We start from the raw sequence: 18,658 nt of genomic DNA on the forward strand, positions 1-18,658 counted from the left end.
TTATTTATCTTTTTTTGTCACATAGTATCTATGCCATTATTGCCAGCTATTGTGGAATTCAATTTAATAAAGCAAACTGCCTACTGTTGAACAGTCTGCACCTTATAACCCACTTTAATCACCAAAAAATTAGAAACATTTGTGAAAAGTTTTACAGGCATGAGATAATCCAGAATTCTCAACCTTAATCACAAGGCAAAAGAGAATGTATGATTTATTTTGGAGGACATTCTGAAATAATTTTAACATTTTCCTTTGTAAAATAATCATCTGAGTGTGTTTGTATGCAATTCATCTGCTTCTGAACAAGAAAAGGATTTAGTTATGATATACTTGATTATGCATCTACATAAGAGATGCAATGTATACCAAACAAATCTAGGATTAAAAATTATTTACCAAGGGCAGGGCATGGTGGCTCATGCCTATAATCTGAGCACTTTGGGAGGCCGAGGCGGGCAGGTCACTTGAGATCAGGAGTTCGAGACCAGCCTGGCTAACATGGTGAAACTCATGAAACTCCATCTCTACTACAAATACAAAAATTATCCAGGCATGATGTCAGGCACCTGTAATCCTAGCTACTCGGAGGCTGAGGCAGGAGAATTACTTGAACCCAGGAGGTGGAGGTTTCAGTGAGCCAAGATCATGCCACTGCACTCCAGCCTGGGAAACAGAGTGAGAGTCTGCCTTAAAAAAAAAAATTTACAAATATATACATGGTTATTAAGCTTTTGGAATAATAGCAATAGCTACTAAGAATTTCTTTTTCATGTGTATGCATCATTTTAGATTTAGGGAGTACATGTGCAACTGTTACATGGATATATTGCATGATGCTGGAGTTTGGGGTACAAATGATCCCATCACCCAGGTAGTGAGCATAGTATCCAACAGTCAGTTTTTCAACCCATACTTACCTCCTTCCCTTCCCACTCTAGAATTCCCCAGTGTTTATTACTGCCATCTTTATGTCCACGAGTACCCAGTGTTTAGCTTCCACTTATAAGTGAGAACATATGATATTTGGTTTTATGTTTCTGTATTAATTCACCTAGAATAATGGCCTCAAGCTACATCCATGTTGCTGCAAAGAACATGACTTTGTTCTTCTTCGTGGCTGCATAGTAGTCCATGGTGTATATGAACCACATTTTCTTTATGCAATCCCATGTTGATGGGAACCTAGGTTAGTTCTATGTCTTTGCTATGGTGAGTAGCACTGAGATGACTACATGAGTGCATGTATCTTTTTGGTAGAATGATTTATTTACTTTTGGATATATTCCCAGTAATGGGATTGGTGGGTGAAATGGTAGTTCTATGTTAAGTTTTTGAGAAATCTCCAAACTGCTCTCCACAGTAGCTGAATTAATTTATATCCCAACAACAGTGTTTAAACGTTCTCTTTTCTCCAATGCCTCATCAGCATCTGTTGGTTTTTTAACTTTTTAATAATAACAATGCTGATGTGTGTGAGATATTGTCTCATTGTGGTTTTAATTTGGATTTCTCTGATTAATGATGTTGAGCATTTTTTTCATATGTTTATGGGGCACTTGTTAAATGCATATCTCAAAATGTCAGAAAGATATCAAACTAATGATCTAATATCATACTTGGAAAACCAGAAACAAGAGCAAACTAATTCCAAACCTAGCAAAAGAAAAGAACTAAAATCAGAGCAGAACTGATCAAAATTAAGACCCCAAAATCCAGGGAAATAATCAACTTAAACAGAAGTTGGTTTTTTGAAAGCATAAACAAGATTGATAAACCACTGTCTACATTAACAAAGAAAAAACGACAGAAGATCCAAATAAGTACAGTCAGAGATGACAAAGGTGACATTACAACTGATCTCACAGAAGTAGAATGATTCTGAGAGACCCTTATGAACACCTCCATACACATAAACTAGAAAATCTAAAGGAAATGGGTAAATACCTGGTAACACACAACCTCTCAAGATTGAATGAGAAAAAAATTGAAATCCTGAAAACACCAAGTTTTGAAATTGAATCAGTAATTTAAAAAAAACGACCTGCCAACAAAATAAAGCCCCAGACCAGATGGATTCACGCCAAATTTTACTAGATGTAAAAAGAAAAGCTGGTACCCATTCTACTGTAACTCTTCCAAAAAAAAAAAAAAATGAAGTCGAAGGAACTCCTCCCTAACTCACTCTATGAACCAGTATTATCGAGATACCAAAACCTGGAAAAGATACAACACAAAAAGAAAACTACAGGCCAATACACCTTATGACTCTCAACAAAATACTAGGAAGCCAAATATGGCAGCACATCAAAAAGTTAATTCTCCAACTAAGCTTCATTCCTGGGATGAAACTGTTTCACCATACACAAATCAATAAATGTGATTCACTGCATAAACAGAATTAAAAACAAAAAACACATGATGATCCCAATAGAAGTGGAAAATTCTGCTATGATATTCAACATCATGTTAAAAATCCTAAATAGATTAGGTATCTAAGAAACATATCTCAAAATAATAAGAGCCATCTATGGTAAACCCACAGCCAACATCATACTAAATGGGCAAAGTCTGCAAGCATTCCCCGGGAGGACTGGAACAAGCCCAGCCTCACAACTTCTATTCAACACAGTACCGGAAGTCCAAGCCAGAGCTATCAGGCAAGAGAAATAAATAAAAGGTATCCAAAAAGTAACAAAATAAGTCAAACTATCTCTCCTTACTGATGATATGATTCTACACCTAGAAGATGCTGAAGACTCCACCAAAAGGCTCCTGGAACTTATAAAAAATTTGGTAAAGTTTCAGGACACAAAATCGATGTATACAAATCAGTAACATTTCTATGCACCAATAACATTCAAGCTGAGAGCCAAATCAAGAATCCATTTACAATATGCAATCCCATTTACAATAGCACACACACCAAAAACAAAAAACAAACAAACAAACAAAAAAGCAAGGAATATATCTAATCAAGGATGTGAAAGATCTGTACAAGGAGAACTACAAAACACTGCTAAAAGTAATCAGTAATGACACAAACAAATGAAAAAATACCCCGTGTTCATGGCTTGGAAGAATCCATATCATTAAAATGGCCATAATGCCCAAAGCATGCACAGATTCAACCTATCAACCTACGAATGTCATTTTTCACAGAATTAGAGAAAAACTATACTAAAATGTATGTAGAATGAAAAAAGAAGTTGAATAACTAAAGCAATCTTAGAGAGGAAATAAAAAAAGATGGAGGCATCATTTTACCTGACTTCAAACTATACATAAGTCTACAGTAACCAAAAACAGCATGGCAGCATTGCACTGGTAAAACAACAACAATAACAGACACATAGATCAGTGGAACAGAATAGCAAAACCAGAAATAAAGCAACATACTGACAGCCGTCTAATATTTGATAAATCAACAAAAATTAGCAATGAGGGAAGGACCCCCTATTCAATAAATGGTGCTGGGAAAATTGGCTGTCCATATGCAGAGGACTGAAACTGGACCCTTACCTTTTACTATACACAAAAAAGTAACCCAGGATGGACTAAATATATAAATATAAGACCTCTGACTATAAGAATCCTAGAAGAAAACCTAGAAAACACCATTCTGGACATCAGCCTTGATAAATAATTTATGAGTGAGTCCACAAAAGCAACTGCAACAAAACCAAAAATTGACAAGTAAGATTAAGCTAAGGAGCTTCTGCATAGCAAAGGAAACTATCAACAGAGTAAACAGACAACTGACAGAATGGGAAAAATAAAGCGGAGTATTCTCCCCATGTGATAGTCTGAAATATAGTCTGAAACCAGGGGCACAATGCACTGCGGAAAGCCGTAGGGACCTCTGCCCTTGAAAGCGGGGTATTGTCCAAGGTTTCTCCCCATATGATAGTCTGAAATATGGCCTCCTGGGATGAGAAAGACCTGACCGTCCCCGAGCCCAACACCCGTAAAGGGTCTGTGCTGAGGAGGATTAGTAAAAGAGGAAAGCATCTTGCAGCTGAGATAGAGGAAGGCCACTGTCTCCTGCCTGTCCCTGGGAACTGAATGTCTCGGTATAAAACCCGATTGTACATTTGTTCAATGCTGAGATCAGAGAAAAACCGCCCTATGGTGGGAGGCAAGACATGTTTGCAGCAATGCTGCCTTGTTATTCTTTACTCCACTGACATGTTTGGGTGGAGAGAAACATAAATCTGGCTTACGTGCATGTCCAGTCATAGTACCTTCCCTTGAACTTAATTATGACATAGATTCTATTGCTCACATATTTGTTGCTGACCTTCTCCTTATTATCACCCTGCCCTCCTACTACATTCCTTTTTGCTGAAATAATGAAGATAATAATCAATAAAAACTGAGGGAACTCAGAGGCCGGTGCAGGTCCTTGGTATGCTGAGTGCCGGTCCCCTGGGCCCACTGTTGTTTCTCTATTAAAAAAAAAAAAAAAAAAGAATGGGAAAAATAGTCACGATTTATGCATCCAATAAAGGTGTGATACGCTGAATCTATAAGGAACTTATTCAACAAGCAAAAAACAACTCCATTAAAAGGTGGGCATAATACATAAACACCTACTCAGAATTTCTATTTGGAGTTTCTTCAGAATTCTCATCTAATAACTAATTAATACAATTGAATTATGGAATATGTGGATAATTTATATTATAAAATATATCAAAAATTTTATTAAATTATCCAAACTCAAAATAATCTCTAAGTAAAAAATTGGAAGTTTTAATTTAGTGGACTCACTCCTTTCTTGTCATAGTGTGGTAGTTCTCATACTGCATGGAAAGGTCCAAAACAATGTTAAGATGGCAAAAACATGTTTTGAAGAAGTAAATGCATTTGTATCATTACCATATTGGAACATTGCCTTTTCAAGTTAAAATTTGTTTATACTTTGTTGACATCTGGCCTTCAGTGTTTTCAAATTTCAAATGATTGTGACACCATCTTGTCAGTAAATGGCTCTTCATTGCTGGATGGTTATTTTAATTAAATGTATCTAAAGTGAAAATAATGTCTGGATGTATCCCAAGGACACTGAGCACTCCAAGTAATTTCATGAAGAAAACTAAAAATATGTTACTCACCGATAGCTTTTGTAAAGGTCAGTACAGGTGGAATTGTTCTTGCAAGGATTCATTTTACACTCATTGGATTCTTGTTCACAAAAATTTCCTTCCCAATCAGATAGGCACACACACTGGTAGCTCTAAGAGAATATGAAATTATATATTTTTAGGCTATTTCTTACTATTAAGCCTATAATACAGATATTACTCCTGGCTATTTTGATATCTCTGTCAATTTATAATTTTTTTAGTTTTATAGAATGCCAATACTCCCCCCAAATGACTTTTACCACATTTTTAAAACCGTGTGAACAGTATTCTTTAGTATCTAATTAAATAAAGTTTAGTAGTAAGCCAATAGATTCTACAGAAGGTATTAAAGATTTATGCATTATGCTCACAATGTAGAACTATCATCTTTGTTAAATGTTTTAAAAGAAAAATAGCATGTTAGTCATATGATGGTAGATGATGGAGTATAACTAAATAACTAATTAAACAACTCACCAACTAGCTCACAAGTTAAAAATACAAGTATAAATAAGGAAACTTTTGACAGATTTATTGTTACAGATAAATATTTAAAATAAATTAACAGACTTTTGGTTAATTAAAATCGTAAAACTTTTCATGGTGTTTTTCTGAAACAGAGAGTTGCCCTATGACAATGTAATTCAGAATGCTAGAGGTAAAATTTTGCTTTCCTAGTATTGGGCAAACAAACAAACAAAAGAAACACTTTAAATTACTCTGTGAAAATACTTTCTATATGAAAAATATTTTTGAAGAATAGAGCTCTTGTCAAAATTAGATTTTGGGCTTTTGTCTGTAGAGAATCTAGATATAGCATTATAAAAATGGTAAAATCAATGTTAACTGTTATTTAAATCTGCACTTTTCAATACAGTAGCCACATGTGGCTATAAAACATTGAAACATGGCTAGTACCATTTAAGATGTGCTATAAATATAAAATACATACTGAATGTTGAAAAGTTAGTATTAAAAAAGGAATGCCAAGTATCTCACTAAAATTTTTTATTATTTACTTTTGGTTGACATGGAAATAATTTTGATATAAAGAGTTAAATGAAACGTACGATTTCAATTAATTTCATTTATTTCCACAGCTTTTTGTAGTGGCTACTAGAAAAGTTAAAACACAAACAGAGATCTTGTTTGATTTCTACTGAACAGAGTTGAGAGTTGAGTTAGATAATGCCAGCCCAGTTTCTCCATTTGTGGATAGAGTTAAGAAGTCTATATACTTATAAGCACAATGTGATGAGTAGGAGCCCTGAGATTACAGAACGCATCTTAGTTTAATACATCTCAACATCCTGTACAGATCTAGCACCCTATGTTTAATTAATGTTGATTAAATAAACAGAAAAGAACAAACATGATATGACCAATAATTTAAAGGTTGAAGTTAGTAGCCAAAACAAAATTCAAAATGATCTTTCATCACTTTGGTACATTTGGACAGCAAATTTTTTTTACAAACATAACAATGAAACATGATAACCAGAAGAAAAATAAATTCATGCTCCATGTATGTGCATTTAGGTTACAACAGTTTAAATGTGTAAGAAGTTCTACTCAGTACTGTGCTTTGGTTGAACAGGGCCAATTGGTTTTCCATGCTAGGTATTAATAACTAGCTTAAAAGCACAAGAATGAGAGCCACCTTTTCAACATTGTGCTTTATTCCTGACACATATACTAGTCTCCACTCAGAATAATCTTTAAGGGTACTCCAGTTTTGCTGGATTTTAGCAGATTTTTTTTTCACATACCATGCTCCCTACATTGTTAACTTCCTCCATGAGTGTGGTAACATTTACAGTTTTCATTGGTTGCGTTTGGCTTATTTTTTCTTTTTTTTCTTTTTTGTAAACATTAAAAGAGGACTTACATAAAAATTGAATATAATGATTATATTTTGTTTTATGAATGTGCTATTTAAAATGAAAGCAATTCCACAATAGGCAAGACAACATCAGCTGTGGTGAATGGGAGAAAATCATCCCACTCAGTAGCATAAATGGCATATGCATAAAATCTTCGGGACATGCCCGTTCGTTATGTTCTGAAATTTCTCATATTATGGGGTATAAATTATTTATGTAAAGACAAACGCATAAGCACACTGCTGATTTTTATTTTGATGCCTCAATAATATTTTGAAACAAATTTAGTGAGTCAAAAAGTCAGTCAAATTTTTCCTATTAAATTCATATATTTCTTAAACGCTAATAACTATTGGTATTTTCAATAACTTGATAATTAGTAGAAAATTATCAATTTCAGGGTATCATTATCATTAAAGTATCAGGTACTATAGCAGTGAATTCCAGATATGATGAACTATATACAAAAAGAAAACATAAAAGGATGAAGAAAATATAATTTAAAAAATTAAAATTTAAAAATGTAAATGATGAAGAGAACAAAAGTGCACAGCAACTAAAAATAACCCAGAGTTTGAGAATTTTTATTCATCAGTATCTTACTTGATTCAAAAGCATTTTCCTGAATTTAGACATTCTTGCTGCAAAGCAGTTTCTCATTCAACATTGAATAATTGATTCCAGTAATTTAAAATAACTGTTACTTAAATTTGCACTGGTCAATACAGTGGCCAGAATAGTATTAAATAATATTAAATATTTTATTTAATATTATTAAATATCAAATATTAATAATTATTAAATATTTTTAATATTAATTATAAAAATAGAAATTATATTCCACTAGAAAACTGAAATATAATTAATATTAATATTTAATATTTTAATATTAAACATTAAGTAATTATTAAATATTAATATTAAATATTTAATAATATTAAATAATATTAAATACTAGTATTAAATAGTATTAAAGTAAAATACTATTTTTAAAAGCATATTTTGAGCCAATTTTGATGGAAAAGGAAAGTATTATTAAAATGTATTTACCAAAAGGAGTAAAGGTTTACATTATTTATTAAATTAGAATCTTATCATTTTTTAACTTCTCACTACAAAGTAGACATTACTCTTCCTACTAAACTTAGATAAAACAGTAGTTTGAAAATATGCATGAGACAGGAAAGACAGATGATAAAAACACAGGTCTACAATATTGAACTCTGCAGCCAGTGAGAAAAAAATAAAGACAAAGCTGTCAAGTTTGATAGTTGTAAATGCATAAACTATATAGTAGTTCACTTTTTCAGATAAACAGCCAGATATTTTAAATTTTTCTTATCAGTAACAGATGTACTAAAGTAAGATGGATAGCATAATTGTGAACATGAATTTTCAAGTTAGATTTTCTTTAAACATTATCTCTGATGCTTATTAAATCTCTAGACATCTAGTATATTAGTTTTCTCTTACTGCCTAAAAAATTACTACAAATTTCGTGTCTTAAAACAACATAAATGTACTGTCTCACAGTTTCAATAAGTCAGTGTACAAGTGTCAGTCACCTAAATCCTTTGCTTTCAGTCTCACCATGCTGAAATCAAGGTACTGACTGGGATGTGATCTCACCTAGGAAATAGAGTTCTCTTCCAAGTTCAATGATTGTAGCAGAATTCATTTCATTCTGCCTCTAGGACTCAGGTGTCATTTTCTTGCTAGCTACCAGGTAAAGACTACTCTCAGCGTTTAGAAGGTATTCGCAGGTCCTTGACACATGGCCTCCTCCTCTCACAGCATGCCAGTTTGTTTTTTTAAGGACAACAGGAGAATCTCTGCTGTTACCTCTTGTTTTGTTAAAGGCCCATCTAATTAGGGCAGCCCATGTAGGACAACCACATGTTTGATTAAATAAAAGTCACTTATTGGGGGTGTTAATAACACTGTAAAATCTCTTTCTACATGTAATATAATCATGGAAGAAGTATCATATTTACAGGTTTCACTCACACCCAAGGGGAGATTTTACAGGGTATATACACCAGGAGATGGGAATCTCGAGGATCATCTTATAATTTTGCCTTTGATATCTACTAATCTACTTAATTTTTCCAAGTAACCTACTCAAGTTCTCTAAGCCTCAGGTGCCTTCATATGTAAAGTACTAACAATTTATACTTCATAAATATACTTACGACTTGAAGGTAGTAATAACTATAATATTCTTAGCCTAGCGACAAATAATTATCATTAATTAGTAATAGCCATTACCTCTAGGCAAAACAGTCTAGATCTAACAACGTCAAAGAATAATTGACAGAAGTACCACGATTAGCTCAAACCTATTGATCAATACATTACTTATTTTTATAAACATTTATGCCATATAATAAGAGATAACCAGACTAGGAAAAACAAAGAAGGAGGAAGAGCAAGAGAATCCATCAATATGTAATTTATGAACACAGACTTACATGACGTGGATTAATATAAGAAAATATAAATGAGGAAAATGTATTCAAGATGAAATAGAAAATCATACTAAATCAGTAGACATTTAAAAATATACCAAAGGAGGGAGATTTGCTAACATAGACTCAAACAAAATTACTCCCAAGAATTTATTTATTCTCTTATGCCACATAGGTGAAGAGAATAGAAAAACAGGAAAAACTACTCAAATTATTTTTTGAGACTATCAAAACCTAGCTACCAAATTCTAGCAAGCATATAACAACAAATAGAAATTTAGTCAATGTTTTTAGGATCAAAAAGTCAATTTTTTTCAAAAAAACATAAATTTAGATAGTCAAAAACAATAATGTATTTAAAATACATTATATAGTTTGAGCTGGAAATATGCCAGAAATGGAAATATGCCTCAACACAAGAAAATCTTTTAGAGAAAGAAAAATGGTTTTATCATTTCAGAGCAGAAAAATATTTTATAAAATTCAATACACATTCTAAAAATTTCTTTTAGCAAATGAAAACAAAATGGGAATGTACTTATATTAACAACAACTACCTACAAAATGATTTTAAAAAACCCTGCCAAACATCAGTTTATCAAAAACAAATGTAGAAACTGAATAAAAAATATATACACATATACATATATATATATATATATATATATATATAGTTGAATTGTTACAAGAACAACTGAAGTTGACTAGATCTTCTAAAGCTAAAGAGATAAGAAGCAAGCAAAGTTAAGACTACAGAGGGCTCTGCTTTTCAAACCAGGACATTTGCCCATTTGCTTCCAGATAAGTAGTTGCATCTAGATAAGCAGAAAGTAGTAGCTGGAGTTTGCAGCAGCTTCTTTGAATGAAAAGAAAACACTAGCATTCAGCTTGGTCAAGGAGATTAGGTCCGTGAAGAGAAGAACAGAGAAGTGAGCCCACAATTTGATCAGCCCTATTCTATAGAGGCTCTTGTTCCCTTTCAACCTTGTATTTATAGTATGAAATTACACAAAAGTAAAGCATTAGCAGTCTAGTAGTGCAAGGAAGATAAAAGTTGGAGTTTAGGGCCAGCAATATCTTACAGTCTTGTTAAACACTTCTAGCTTTCAATGAACACAACAGAGGGGCATATCTTGAAGAAAAACCAGCAAAAAAACAAAAACAAAAACAGCTTTAACGGCATGAAAACCATACTTGCCTAAAATGTGATCATGCATTCCTATTCTGTCTGCCAGAAAAATAAAAATAAAAAATCCTCTTTGGAAGACGTTAACATTAGATGGAGCTTTTCAAAGTTTGAAACAAATGTCTGCCATTCAATAAAAAAGTTTCTTAAATGCTGATTACCAAATGTCAAGAGACAAACTGACAGTAGAAATATACTATTGAGATACTGTGATTATTGGATAGAGATTTAAAAATACTTATGATGAATACATATAAAAATATAGAAGACAAATAGGGAATTCCACTAGAAAACTGAAATCTATAAAAGAGACAAAGAAAAACTCTGAGTTTGAAAATTATAACCTGAAATTTAATGACAATATATTATTTTAATAATAGACATATTAGACAGAATTAATAAACTTGCTAGTAAAAGATACACAGATTGAAATATTTATATAAAGGATATAACATTCATAAAAGAAAACAAAAGAAATATGGGAACTAATGAAAATAGCCATTATTTGTTTAATTGGAGTATCAAAAGCGAAGGTAGAGAAATTGGGCAAGAACAATATTTGAAAAATTGTTGCCTGAGAATTTTCAAAAGATGGCAAAAAGAGAGTAACCACAGATTTAGAAAGTTCTTGAGACCTATGCTGGATACATAAAAATAAAACTTTATCTAGATTAAAACTTCTGAAAATGAAAGACAAGGAGTAAATCATACAGGCAGCCAATGAACAAAGACATATTATCTTCAAAGGGACACAAAGATCACAACTTACTCCCCAGTATCAGAAGCAAGAACCCAATGAGCCAACATCATAATGGAGTGAAAGAAAATAACTGCCAATTTAAACTTCTATACCCAGTAAAAATACACTTCAATTATGAAAGCAGAACAAACTCACTTTTTACAAAAACAAAACCTGAGAACTTACTGCAATGTTTAAGATTGTGGGAATTTGTTGACAGATGACCTGGATTTAAATTCAGGCTCTAAGAATTATGACTTATATAATTTTAAGCATGTTACTTAATTTCAAGGCACATCAGAAATAATGCTACCTGCCCGACGAGGGTATAAGAAGTACAGCACTGAGTATAGGACGTAGTGTAATATCTAACATAGTAAGACAACCATAAATTTTAACTAAAATGTTCTCATGTACTATGACTTGTCCAGGTAAGCTAAACTACTTCTCAGTCTCTGTGATGTTTGTTTCCTTTACTTTCTTCCACTTGGAATGACTTTGTCTACTTCCACCAATCCCTGACCATACTTTCCCAGTTTTATCCATCTGCAAATGTCAAAACAAGTGCCACATAGTACCTGAAGCTTTGATAATTTCCTTCAGCATACCTTCTCTTACTTACTGTTTTAGATTTTATGATACATTTAAAGCATGTTAGTTACTTATGTACATATAAGCTGTATTCTGCTTAGTGCTTATTGTATTTAAAAATATCTTAATTATATTATTGCGTATTTCTCTAGTTTCTAAAGTATAAATTCCAAGAGGGCAGAAACTTTCTTTACTTTGTTCAACAATTATCATCAATAATAACATCTGGAATAGTGTCTAATGTTTGACTGAATAGGTGCTAGAGATTGGAACATCTATAATGATATTCATTGGTACTAATATAGTCATGGAGGATATTTTATTTATCATTTCTAGATATTTAATAATCTTATTTTCCTAATAAGAAAAAGACTTTTTTAAAATAATTTATTTAAATAATTATTTCATTACAATCAACCAAAAGCAGTTCTATAAATGAAGAATTAAAATCCCCATTGAAAGGAAACTTGGATTGCTTCCATTTTGAAAAGTTTTTATACATTAGAATTATTGTATTTTTTTCAGTCTTAGCCATAATTTTTTACTAACGTGTGCTTTGTGAAACTTTCTATTAGATTCCTGAAAATGTAGATATATACTGAAAAAAATAGAAATTTCAAATTATAGTCTCTTTCTGATCATTATTTATGTAATTCTTGAAAGAAGGACAGAAAAATATTTTTCTTTTCTTTAATAAAAAAACGTTTGAAGTAAAATTTGTAATGAATTTAATCCTTGTAAAAATAAAGGGCTCTCCCTATTGACTTATTATCTGTTTTATTTAAATGTTATTTTAAGTTTTCACTTTAATTCATAAATACTTATAGAGTTGGCTATAGACACAAAGGTTTCCAAATACTGAATGCTGATACTCAGGATTATACATAAAAACACTAATCTTTATTCATAAAAACAAACAGAACTATCTTAATATGATTTCTTTCAGCAAGAGAAAATGATTTATCTTGGTGCTTTAAATCTAAAGTAAAATAATATGTATTATTCTGACAGAAAGTAAATGGAATATTTAGAAACAATTTCTATAAAAAGTTACAAACACTGAATTTGATTGAACATATTTTGAAATAAGGCAAAGAAAATACACTTTACAATGAGTGATACTTTCAAGGCAAAACTTGTAGAAAAACACAATTTCTTTTACTTGGGAAAATGTAATACAAATACATGAAGAATATGAAAAGCCACATGGTAGATGAAGATAATATAGAGTACAAATCAAGCTATACTGGATTTTGAAACCATTTTCTAAAGAAAACATAAACCTCTAAGAAACTTAGTCATTGTTTCCATGTGATTATACTTTTCATTAGTAACAAAAAAAAGCAAATGATCATTTTAGTGCCTAATATTCCAAATGAGAAAACAAACATTAAGTATAAATTTCCACTGGTTTTATTTCCTATATCTAGTAAATCTACTATCAAAATAACTTCAGCTGTTTGTCTACTATCCTATTTTCAATTTATAGTTTTTATTAGTAATCTTTACTTATAATTTAGTTCTCTTATGGCATGCCCTACCTTCATAAACCATTTGTGATCCTTTTTAAGGGTTCCTTTACCTTTAATGTTGGTTTAAAAAAAAAAGAATTTAAAACTAGAATAAAGAAGTTTAGACTAACAGTAATAAACCATGGGAAAAAATAACTCATCTGTCATTGATGTGTACTGCTCAAACATATTTATTATGTTTTGAATATTATCTTCCATATTGACTCAATTTGACAATTAGAGATATAGTCTAATACCCAAAGCTTTTTCCCTAGTACACAAATAATAAGAATATAGAAAATATAATCTTGTATGAGATGATCACATAAAGATGCCAGTATATAAATGTAATTCTGCAACATATAGTTTTGGGGAACATTACATGCTTTGGTCTGAGAGCCAACTGACAATAATAATGCAAGTACACCATGGACTAAAAATCACTTGTAAGTTTTGAACCACAAGTACAAAACTCATTTCCAGTATTATGACCTCAAAGAAAATTAGCAGGCCGGGCTCGGTGGCTCATGCCTGTAATCCCAGCACTTTGGGAGGCCGAGGCGGGAGGATCACGAGGTCAGGAGATCGAGACCATCCTGGCTAACACGGTGAAACCCCGTCTCTACTAAAAAAAATAGAAAAAATTAGCCGGGCGTGGTGGCGGGCGCCTGTAGTCCCAGCTACTCTGGAGGCTGAGGCAGGAGTATGGCGTGAACCCGGGAGGCGGAGCTTGCAGTGAGCCGAGATCGCGCCACTGCACTCCAGCCTGGGCGACAGAGCGAGATTCCGTCTCAAAAAAAAAAAAAAAAAAAAAAAAAAAAAATTAGCAACTGAGGCAGAGCAAGATGGTGGAATAGAAAGTTTCATCAATTGTTCCCCCACACCTGGCAAGGACACCAAATTAACAACTATATACACTGAAAACACCTTCATAAGAACCAAAAATCAGTACATACAAAAATCAGTAGTATTTCTATATGCCAAAAGTGAACAATCTGAAAAACAAATCAAAAACATAGGCTGGGCATGGTGGCTCACACCTGTAATCCCAGAACTTTGGAAGGCTGAGGCAGGTAGAACACCTGAGGTCAGGAGTTCAAGACTAGCCTGGCCAATATGGTGAAACCATTTCTCTACCAAAAATACAATACAAAACAAAAAATTAGGCAGACGTAGTGGCAGGCACCTGTAGTCCCAGCTACTCAGGATGCTGAGGCAGGAGAAACACTTGAACCTGGGAGGCGGAGGCAGCAGTGAGCAGTAATTGTGTCACTGCACTGCAGTCCAGCCTAGGTGACAGAGTGAGACTCTGTCTCAAAAAACAAACAAACAACAACAAAAAAATCTTAATTCCATTTACAAGAGCCAAAAATGAAATTAAATAACTAGGAATTAACCAGAGAAAGGAAAGATCACAATAATGAAAATATATGACAATGATGAAGGAAATTGAAGAGGACATCAAAAAATGAAAAAAAAAATTCCATGTTCATGGATTAGAAGAATCAATATTGTTAAAACATCCATACTATTGGGAGAGGACGTAGTTAGAGGCTGGCTACACACATAGAGAGGGAGAGCCTTGGGAGAGAGGCAGTGCGCATGGAAACACACTGGCACCACCCCTGTGGTGTAGTTAGCAGGAAAAAATATGGTTAAGAACTTCCTCTTATACCAGGATGTTTGCTCAGAAGGGACTGTCCCAACTTAGGTGCAAGCACAATAAATCAACTAAATGTCCTGAATATGACCCAGAGCTAATTGTAATATCATCAGCATTGCAGTTTTGGCCCCCTATCCCATGGGTTTTGCTTAGGCATTCTTGGGTAATAACTATGATGGAGTCACTATGGTCTACTCCAGATATGCATAGAGGCAACATCCCCGGGGGAGGTGGGGACCTTTACTCCTCCCATTAAGGCAGAACCTACAGAAGGCTTTCTTGTTTTTCCCTACATAAAAAAAAAATCCCCAGCACTCAGAACCATTTCTGGCAACTCGCTTTGGGTCCCCTCTCACTGCTAATAATTTTTCTATTGCTTTACAAATTCTGCTCTGCCTTACTCACTCTCTGGTGTCCACGTGCCTTATTCTTCTTTGTCCTCTGACAAGAACTCAGACCTCACTAAATTAAGGAATAGAGAAACTGCAATACTATGCAAAGCAGTCTACACATTCAATGTAATCTCTATCAAAATATCAATGATATCTTTCACAGAAATAGAAAAAAAAATCCAAAATTTATATGAAACCACAAAAGACCCAGGATAGCCAAAGCTATCCTAAGCAAAAAGAATGAAATGGAAATAATTACATTACTTGACTTCAAATTATACTACAGTGCTATAGTAACCAAACAGCATGTTGCTGGCATAAAAACAGATACAGACCAATGGAACAGATTAGAGAACCCAAAAACAAATCCACACACCTACACTGAACTCGTTTTTGGTAAAGGTGTCAAGAACATGCACTGGAGAAAAGACAGTTTGTTCAATAAATGGTGCTGGGAAAGCTGGATATCCATAGACAAAATAATGAAACTGGATGCCTATCTCTCATCATGTACAAAAGTCAAATCAAAATGGATTAGATAATTAAATCTAAGACCTCAGACTATGTAACTACCACAGAAAACTGGGGAAAATCTCCGGGACATTGGTCAAATATTTCTTGAGCAATACCCACAAGCACAGGCAACCAAAGCAAAAATGGACAAATGACATCACATCAAGTTAAAAAGCTCCTGCACAGCAAGGGAAACAATCAACAAAGTAAAGAGACAATCCACAGAATGGGAGGAAAATATTTGTAAATTACCAATCTGACAAGGGACTAATAACCAGAATATATAAGGATCTCAAGCAATTTTATAGGAAAAAAACTCTACTAATCTGATCAATAAATGGGCAAAAAATTTCAACAGACATTTATCAAAAGAAGACACACAAATGGCAAACAGGCATATGAAAATGTGCTTAACATCACTGATTATCAGAGAAATGCACATCAGAACTACAATGAGAAATCTTCTGACCCCAGTTAATATATCCAAAAGACGCAACAACAAATGCCGGTGAAGATGTGGAGAAAAGGGAATCCACTTATACTGTTGATGTGAATGTAAATTAGTACAGTCACTATGGAAAACAATTTGAGGTTCCTCAAAAAACTAAAAATAGAGCTATCAAATGATACAGCAATCCCACTGCTGGGTATACACCCCCCAAATGAAAATCAGTATATCAAAGAGATATCTTCACTTCCATGTTTGTTGCAGCATTGTTCACAATAGCCAAGACTTGCAAGCAACCTAAGTGTCCATCAAAAGATAAATGGATTAAAAAATGCAGTACACATGCACAATGGCGTACTATTGAGCCATTGAGAAGAATGAGATCCTGTCATTTGCAACAACATGGATGGAACTGGAGATTATTATGAAGTGAAATAAGCCAGGCACAGAAAGACAAATCAAATATTGCATGTTCTCACTTAGTTGTGAGACCTATAAATCAAAGCAATTGAATTCATGGGCACAGAGAGTAGAAGGATGGTTACCAGAGGCTGGGAAGGGTAGTGGATGGTTTGGGAGATGTGGGAATGGTTAATGGATAAAAAAAAAAATTAGGGAGAATGAATAAGATCTACTATTTGATGGCACAACAGGGTGACTATAGTCAACAACAACTTAATTGTACATTTTGAAATAACTAAAATAGTGTAATTGGATTGTTTGTAACACAACAGATAAATGCTTGAAGGGATGAAGACCTCATTCTCCATGATTTGATTATTTCACATTGCATGCCTATATCAAAACATCTCATGCATACCATAAATATATACACCTATTATGTACCCGCAAATATAAAAATAAAAATAAATGCAACCTCCTTCATCAAAAATTTAGTGCCTGTAAAAGTAGAAAAATAGTCTAGGCTTTTTCACAGCAAAACAGAGACAAATACCAAACAAATAATATGGTATTTGCTTATTGTTTTTAAATATTTTCAATACCTACTTAAATAGTTCATTTAATCACCTGGTAAAATAAAATAAAATGACCAATATGAGATAATATAAAGAAATGTTCAGCTGTATTTTAGCCTATTTGACGGTTTTATGTTCTGTAAAACTTCTAATATTTTACATTTATTAGGTTTTTTTCTGTAAAATGGTTTTAAGTTTGAACTGAAAGCATTTTTATGCAATTCTGTATACATATATATCACATAAAATATATTTGTATAATTATACATACACAATGTATTACATATAATTATAAATATACCTAGTATATATAATGACGTATGTATATACCATATGTTGTGTGTGTATGTATATAACATCAAATTTTGGCTGGGTGCGGTGGCTCAGGCCTGTAATCCTAGTTGTTCAGGAGGCTGAGACATGAGAGTCGCCTGAGTCCGGGAGGCAGTGGTTGCAGTGAGCCAAAATCGCGCCACTGCACTCCAGCCTGGGTGACAGAGTGAGACTCCATCTCAAAAACCAAACAAAACAAAACAAACAAATTTAATGTCATCTGAATCTAAACTTCACTTTCACAGAGATTAAGAAACAATCTTCAGCAAATATATATACTGTAATCAAACTGTGGTGTTTCTTTACATTTTATATTTCATAAACATAATAATTTCTTGGCAATTGGCAAGAGGAATTCTGGAAACATTACAGTTAGACACACACTCATTGGAGTGTAAATAATGTAAACTGGCTTCATATCCCAGGACCTTAACAATTATTGAATGACTTGTATATCTGTAGGTTATAGTTCCTTGATAAGAGGACTATTTTGTCTTATGGTTAGCCATTATGATTTTATTGCTGGCTGATAGACTACCTGCTTTGCATTAGAAACCAGTAGGGGTAAGATGGGGGATATAAATACTCAGTCGTACTTGTGGTGACCATGTAAGCGGCAGGTGGGAAGGGAGTAGAACAATGTAAGAATACTTAGAAAAAATGTGAGCTACAATTTCAAATATCCCTGTCATCATCAGCATGCTGGAATTCCATAATTCCTCAATAATAATTCCAAGAAGCAAATTTGTTGTAAAACTCATTAATTTATGAAAACAAGCCCTCCAATCTGTGTTTTGCATTGTAGAATGTGTTATTATTGACATA

At 33.1% G+C, this 18,658-nt stretch overlaps 1 protein-coding gene across 1 annotated transcript in view; it reads right to left on the reverse strand.

Moving 5' to 3' along the window:
- LOC100609532 (protein eyes shut homolog) overlaps positions 1-18,658 on the reverse strand; it is a 2,075,858-nt gene that overhangs the window by 1,228,069 nt on the left and 829,131 nt on the right. The window contains exon 17 of the mRNA XM_063813139.1: positions 5,118-5,239. Coding sequence (XP_063669209.1) covers positions 5,118-5,239 — 122 coding nt within the window. The remainder of the gene's footprint in view (positions 1-5,117; positions 5,240-18,658) is intronic.

This window comes from Pan troglodytes, chromosome 5 (genome assembly GCF_028858775.2).
Source record: "Pan troglodytes isolate AG18354 chromosome 5, NHGRI_mPanTro3-v2.0_pri, whole genome shotgun sequence".
Taxonomy (NCBI): Eukaryota; Metazoa; Chordata; class Mammalia; order Primates; family Hominidae; genus Pan; species Pan troglodytes.